The sequence below is a fragment of the Cydia fagiglandana genome, chromosome 7 (genome assembly GCF_963556715.1).
Source record: "Cydia fagiglandana chromosome 7, ilCydFagi1.1, whole genome shotgun sequence".
Classification (NCBI taxonomy): Eukaryota; Metazoa; Arthropoda; class Insecta; order Lepidoptera; family Tortricidae; genus Cydia; species Cydia fagiglandana.
The window spans coordinates 6,476,392-6,484,041 of NC_085938.1; the positions used below are offsets into that span (position 1 = coordinate 6,476,392).

Here is a 7,650-nt window from a genome sequence, read left to right on the forward strand (position 1 = left end):
CGTCCAAAATTATTTTACCAAATAAGTTATTTGTATCAGTATCTGATACTAGAAAAAAATCTAAAACTTTTGTCAAACATGAGAATATTTTTTTTACGATAATTCCTTTTTTGGCGCTCATTTTCATCGGAAAATTGCTCTGCCATTTTTTCCTTCTTATATGATCTTAGAATATAATTTGGCGTAGTGGGTAAGAAAATCCAAAAAAAAATGCATACCCAAGTTTATGTATTTTAGAACTATAAAAAACTGAGAGTGGAAAATTTCTCAGCCTGATTTCTTTTTAAATATATACTAAGTAGTCACGTATATACTTAAATCAAAAATATCCAAAAGAACTGTCATCCCTTGTACACCCCGCTCCTATACACTGCTCCCGATATGTTTAGGTTTGAACACGCTCGTTATTTTTTTGGATGTTTTTATAGTTGAATGGAAAGAAAACTGTGAACTTAATTCAATAAATAAAATGGATAGAGAAATTTTCCACAGCGAGTAAAAAGGCAATTTCTGAAAAACAGTATAGTTACATGGTAAATTTTTTAGATTTTCAATTTGTATGTATAAATCGGCAATAAAATGGCATTCCAGTGAAAAAATTAGACTGAGCAATTTTCCGGTCCAAGCCACGCCAAAAAATTATATTTTGTTAATATTGGTATTTCTGCGGGGATTTTTTTTTGATATTTCATATATTGTTGCAATACGTTACATGAACATGTCCGGAGAAGAAAGTTTAAACGGAGCAATTTTCCGTAAAAAGATATTAACGATTTAAGACTTTAGGTATTTACTTAAATACTATTATTATTGTTCTTTGGAAATTTATACAATACTTTTTATTTATTGATACTTTATCATACTGTAAAGCTTTTTCTGGCTGAGGAATTACTGCGGGGTCCACTACCTTTATTTACTACACTAAGTGAGCGGGTCCAGACAAGTATTGGGCTTTATCGTATATACCCACATATTCATATTTCGTTGTAATTGTGAAGATAATAACGATGGTACTATTGCCCCGTGGTACTATTGCACCCGGTCTACCCTACGTTTCTGCACTAGAGCAGTTTAGGTTCCAATTCCAAGTACGATTTTATTATTCTTTTTACAATAAGGAATTGAAATTTGGGTATAAATGGATTTGTTATACAATTTCCATTCTGATATTTGACTCCCCATTCCATAAATTACTTTTGGCCAAATTGTTAATTGAAAATACCTACTCTCAAAAATACCTACTATAAAAATGTATTTAAAAAAACACATGCATTTTACTTTCCTCGTATGCGAAATTAAAAGTAGAGTGTTTTAACTCGGGTGAAAGGCAGCATTTTTGAAAAAAACCAGGCAAGTGCGAGTCGGACTCGCGCACGAAGGGTTCCGTACCATAAGGCAAAAAAAAAAAACAAAAAAAAGCAAAAAAAAAACGGCCACCCATCCAAGTACTAACCACTCCCGACGTTGCTTAACTTTGGTCAAAAATCACGTTTGTTGTATGGTAGCCCCATTTAAATCTTTATTTTATTCTGTTTTTAGTATTTGTTGTTATAGCGGCAACAGAAATACATCATCTGTGAAAATTTCAACTGTCTAGCTATCACTGTTCGTGAGATACAGCCTGGTGACAGACAGACGGACGGACAGCGAAGTCTTAGTAATAGGGTCCCGTTTTACCCTTTGGGTACGGAACCCTAAAAATATCATCTACTAATGTTATTGTTATGCACAAGCAGAAGATATTATAGAATCTTGTTTATTTACAAGAAGATGAAATTTTTCTCCACATACCTATATATTTTTGAGAAAAATATAGCTAGGTATTTTAGTTTAAAAATCATTGTTACAATAAATATAGGCTTTTCCAGAGAACATTTACCGAAACGTAAGCAGAATTCACAAGGGTTTTCGGTGGACGACCATAACGCGAATGATTGCTTGGACTGACCTTTCTATAAATATATAAATGTATTTTATTGTGTAATAATCATAATAATTATTAAGTTATATTAAATCTGGGAATGAAATTATATCAGAAAGGAGATTCTTAAATGAGTAGGTATACTCGTAACATGCCTTGTGCATTAAATATACCTCCCTCTATTGAGTGAAAATAAAACAAAATACACAGGTAATCTGTGTTGCGGTTTTAAAGTGCCATCTGTTACACCTTTGATAAATTAAAAATGATTGCTTGTCAAATGAAGTCGCCATGTTAGAATTACACCTACACTATAAGCATCACTCACACAAACAAGCAATGGGGCAAAATTTTACCAATATTCAAATGCTTTTTTCTTAATAATATTAATCAAAATCTAGTATTTTTTTACGTTAAGCGAAGACAGAAGTATATATACTGCCCAAACATTACATATACAAGTGAAGAAACCCTATATAATAGGAGCTAGGGTGCCAAGAAGTTTGTATGAAATTCGAGCAAGGAGAACCACCTTAAACGTGCTGGTTTTATTTTATTCTGAATAAACACTTAGAACATTTCCTCCTCAACGGTGCGCGTTAGGCTTTATTTTCTAATAGTCAAACTGCGCTACGTTAAATCTACATAATAATGGGCTCTCCAGACATATCAACGCGCATTCGGCAAAAGTGATTCCGCATCGACATAATTATGTGGGGGAACCCTAAGAGCTCTGGTGGAAAAGAAACCTTACGCTTTACGAATAAATCCCTATTTACAAAGCAGAACATCTCGCACGTACAGTCATCTGCAACTGAGCGCAAAATAAATCTTAGGTACTCTTCCTTATCTTCAGAGCAGTAAGGGCGTGTCTAAAATCTCACGCGATGCGTCATATGAGATAATTGCGGACGACTGTACCCTTGAACCTGAACCACGAAATCGCATGTCATATAATGTTTATTACGTGTCAGTTCCACTGAGCATATAATCACTACGTGGTCAGTTCCACCGGCGATGACAACTATCAACTATCCCTCGATTGTGCGGATGCTTTCATGCGGAACACTGAATCGACAAGGTCGCTCGATAGGAGGATACATGAATGTTTGCATGCTGCGATTGTGCAGACGGTTTGTAGAGCGGAAATGCCGCTTTATCTCGATATCAGATCCATAGAAATCTAAATCTCCATGGGTACTCCCGTTTGTCCCCGCCCCATGCACGTGACCGCCGCCATACATTATGTAATGATGAGTCTGAGACAAATGCGAATGATATATGTAGGTAAGTATATGAATGCCCTTACTCCCATCTGCGCCGGCGGGGACAAATGGGAATACACTGGAATGGATAATGCTAGTATGTATCAGAAACTAAGTAAATAATGTCTCTGCTACAGCAACACTCCTAAATGTACATCGGTGGACCTTATTACAAAAGACATAAGGGCCACGATGTAGAGATAACAGTGTGGGCGATGGTACCAAAATAAAATCAAGCCGACTAAAAATGTGTCCAGATCCTTCTGGATCCTTCTGGATCATAGGGTAGGTTAGGTACCTACCTAACCTACCCTATGATCCACTTAGGTCTTTCCCAAATAGATACGGTAGGTATACGCCGAAATAAAGGTGTTATAAGTAATTGCCATTTGTTTTTAGATAAATTCAGTACCTATCGCTGACTTTATAACATGGTAAAGATGTACAAAATACCGACAAACTATAATTACCGTGGCGTATTCTCGGTAAGCCATGATTTCCCGCGCAAGCGAGCTGAAACCACGCCCTTGTATAAAACGCAAGTTCACAGTCATGGGGACGTAATGTGGTAATTGCCTCGACATGAGAACCATCGTTGTGGTCGCTGTGATCTTTGCGCTGGTGGCGGTCTGCTCGATGTATGCAGATGGGTACCAAGTGAGTAGATTAAGATTGTTTTCGTAATAAAATCGGAGGTAAATAGTGTAAAATGTCCCTCCTGTTCCTTAAGGACAGGAAAGAATTCAAAACTGAACCACCAGTGGAGAGTAGTTCAAATAACAGAATCTGAAGTGTTGCGAAGGTTTCACAGCACAAAGAGGCAAACAAACCAATGCTACCGAATGTGGAAAAAAAAATCCAATTGAAACGCGACGCGACGCGCGCGCGCGCTTGTATGTATTTTTTTTTTGTGTATTAAATAAATAAATAAATTTGATTAATTGAAACCTAATTCATGAAATTCAAAAGTAGGTACTTAATTATTTAGTGATCTGCATGAGTTAGGTTTGTCTAGGATTAACAAAATGAAATACATTAGTAATTGGATATAATCGTGAAAAGCCCTGTCGTTGTATTAGGTACGAATGAAGAATGAGGACATTAAGAAAAATGTTTTAGTTTTTCTTCCATGAAGACTACTCGCCTAGCTGTACCAAATAATCCAATGCTAAAATCAAGAAGCTCTATGTGAGAATAATTAGCTCTTCCAGATTATTACGGCCCGGCCATTTGATTTTGCACCTTATGGAGAACAGTATAAAATCGTATTTCAACTTAATTAATCTTAGGTCACAGCGGAAACGGTAACATACTGTGTCATTACTAAGGTAGTTATCTACTGGCTGAGTCTGCATCAATTACCTAACTAAATCGTTTTATTTTCAGATCGCAATTCCGGATACTGAATTACTAAGTGAGTACTTAGCATAAGTATAAACAATTGTTAAAGAGTTTTTTAAGTCTTTTATATTTGTACTTAAAAGCTTTAATATATGTATATACCTACATTAGTCATTCACTCATCAATGAAATCACAAACTAAAAGTACCTACCTATGTGGTCTTGTTTGTTTACATTCTTTTGAATGCTTAAAAGACTATTATAGCAGTGGTTCTCAACCGGTGGTCCAAAAGAGTAGCTACCTACCTACCTAAAAGTAACTAAAGTGGTCTGCGATTTAATAGATAGAACATGTCTTTATCGACTATTCGTCATAGGTCGTAGACATTCACATACAAACAGTTGGTGGTCCTTGGCTATTTTGTTTTTAAGAGTGCTCCATTTTCCCTTATCGCTAAAAGACTAAGACCTGGACTATAGTGTGTTGACCAACGCCTAACATATTATTTTCAGATGCCGCACCATTGAGCACATTATTCCGCGAAAAGCGGCAAGTTGAATCCTTCGACGACGAGGACCTGAGTGCGGCGCAGCAAGAAGAGCCCGAGGAGCCCGGCTTCTGGGACCGAGTGGTCAAGATAGCTGTCAAGCTGTTCGCGCGATTTGTGGAGTGGCTCAACTCTTAAAACCTCTTTAACTTTCTGTTATAGCGCGTCCGATTCGCGCATTGCGTACTATGTAATGCACTCGAGCAGTTACACAATATACATGTAGACAGGAGGTAAGTACCTGCGTCAAAGAAGGCCCGATTCCAAAGCATGCCTTCTTTCAAATTTCATAACTTTTCGAAGTGTGAATGGATTTCAATTAACAATGGTCCTTTTTTGGTGCAGGTATCTTATTCGCGGTGCGTTCGCCTAATCTGAACGTACCTTGTTTTCATTATAGATACTCTCAGTGGCGGATTTGCAGTCTTTGCCGCCCTAGGCTCCAGGCCCTGTAGCCGCCCCTTTCAAGGCACCCATAATATTGACTACATTTTGAGTTATTTCTTGTTACCATCATCAAATTGTTTGTCACAATTTGCCACCCCTAAATATCTTGCCGCCCTAGGCCCGGGCCTACTGTGCCTTAGGGCAAATCCGCCACTGGATACTGTCAAGGAATATAATTGCTAAGCCATTGAGGATTTGACTAACATAATTTTGGAACATTTTAGACTAAGTATATAAAAAAAATTTAGCTTAAGCCATAAATGGCTTAGCAATTTAAGTCTGTACCTAACTGTAGAAAGCTCAAACAATTGAACTATTTTTGTACAAATATCAAACTTTAAGTAGACACCCCATTTGGTCTCAATGCTTATAATAAATAAAAATAAAATAAAATAAAATAAAATAGCCTTTTAATGCTTATAATAGTCACCAAATAATGTTAAACTTATTATTCCATGTCTATGTATATATGTGTAAGGTTATGGGGTTTTATGCCTCAAAATGTTAAAGCCATAATGGAATAAAAACATTTAAATTAATAAAACATTTTTATTATATGTTCTTTTACTCCCTAAGGGCCACTTGCACCATTCCACGAACCCGGGGTTAACGGGTTAAACCTGGAATTACCATGGTTACCAGTACAATGTGACACTGGGTTAACACTTTAACCGGTTAACCCCGGATTAGTGGAATGGTGCAAGTGGCGCTAATTAAATTAATTTGGCTTAAGATATTGCTCAGGGATCCCTAGAGGATTGTATGTTCTTTGTGATGCCAAATGCCTCAAGGTCGCCAATTCAAAATTGTCTGTGGGCCTCGGTAACACACATGGTTTGTCCGACATGTCAATCAATTCAACAATATTTTGCAATGTTCCTAAACGCATGAATGCTTTGCTGGTTAAAGCAGTATCAACAATACATTTGTTGAGAATGGTAACCATTGGCCCATTGTCCGCTATTGCCTTACCCTCCATGGCATTAGCTATAGAATGATATATGTTTCTAAAATCTATGTTTTCAGTGTGTGTAGCTGAGGGTATGTTGTCAAACTCTGCAATAATTCTCAAAGCAGTAGCTGTTTCAGTATGTAGATCCTTAAAGTTAAGAGAATCTTGTAAAAACTTGGCCCAACTAATTAGTGGTATAGGTGGCCTGTTGCCATGTTTTTTAGTGCTCCAAATTTTTCTTTTATGGGGGTTTTGTTTAGAGACTGCTCTTTCTTTGTAGCATGCAATGGCATCTTTTATTTGCTGTGCTGATTTAGTTGGGATACTTTGTGATATGCATGTATCATTTTGAGAACCATACACTTTGATTGCTTGCAGAAGATCATAGATTTCATCCTTGGTCCAGTCTTTCAGTCTGGGGTCAACAGGTTTTTTATTATCTGAGGTTGTGTTCTGTTTGTCTGTTGTTGTGTTTTCTTCTTGTGGTGGTGGGTTATCTTTTCCTGTTGATGGGTTTTCCGTTTCAGGTTGTGCAGTAGCATCCATCGCCAATCAAAATATATCTCAAAACCCAGCTGTAAACGAAATACAATTCACTATATTTAACTACGAAAATTTGTCCATAGGTTAACTTAGTGCAATAACACCAAAAATTCAATACTACTTGCAGCGACTTCAAATGTAGAAAACATGTCCATTCATCGGTCTCTGTTCTGTATTTTTATTTAATACTGAAAAAGTAACTTCGGTTAAACTTAAACAATAGATTGTCAAATGTCAAAAAGCAATCAAAACATAGATATAATAATATATAGAGATACCTTCCAAGCGAGCTGTCACTGGGACCACTTTTGTTTAAGGTGAATTTACATTACGAAATTAGTGTCATGAAATTGGTTTCGTGACATTAGTTTTACCAACAGTTTCACGTGTAATTTAGTACTTTCATAATGCATGCATTAATTTCACGAAGGCAAATCAGTTTCGTGCTCTGCGCGATTTTTTGGTGAAATTAGTGTCATGCAACTAATTTCGTAGTGTAAATGCGACGTGAAAACTTAGTGTCGCCAGCCCATCGACACCCCATACTTTGATAAATTATGAAAGCCCTTGTTACCAACATTGAGGCATAGAAATAATCTTATCGAATTAAAATGACTGCTGTTGCATTTTGGT

General features: G+C 36.7%; 2 protein-coding genes across 2 annotated transcripts; one reads left to right on the top strand and one right to left on the bottom strand.

The window, feature by feature from the left end:
• The first annotated feature begins 3,686 nt into the window (after window positions 1-3,686).
• On the top strand, window positions 3,687-6,077 carry LOC134665793 (uncharacterized). Its single transcript, XM_063522778.1, has 3 exons — window positions 3,687-3,843; window positions 4,573-4,600; window positions 5,041-6,077. Exons 1-3 carry the CDS (start codon window positions 3,769-3,771, stop codon window positions 5,211-5,213), a joined length of 276 nt encoding a protein of 91 aa, XP_063378848.1. The 5' UTR covers window positions 3,687-3,768; the 3' UTR covers window positions 5,214-6,077.
• Window positions 6,078-6,238: 161 nt separating this feature from the next.
• LOC134665791 (uncharacterized) lies at window positions 6,239-7,241 on the bottom strand. Its single transcript, XM_063522776.1, has 2 exons — window positions 7,139-7,241; window positions 6,239-7,049 (listed from the first exon to the last, which is right to left on the bottom strand). The coding sequence occupies exon 2, from the start codon at window positions 7,018-7,020 to the stop codon at window positions 6,241-6,243; it is 780 nt and encodes a 259-aa protein (XP_063378846.1). The 5' UTR covers window positions 7,021-7,049; window positions 7,139-7,241; the 3' UTR covers window positions 6,239-6,240.
• Between the last annotated feature and the right edge of the window lie 409 nt (window positions 7,242-7,650).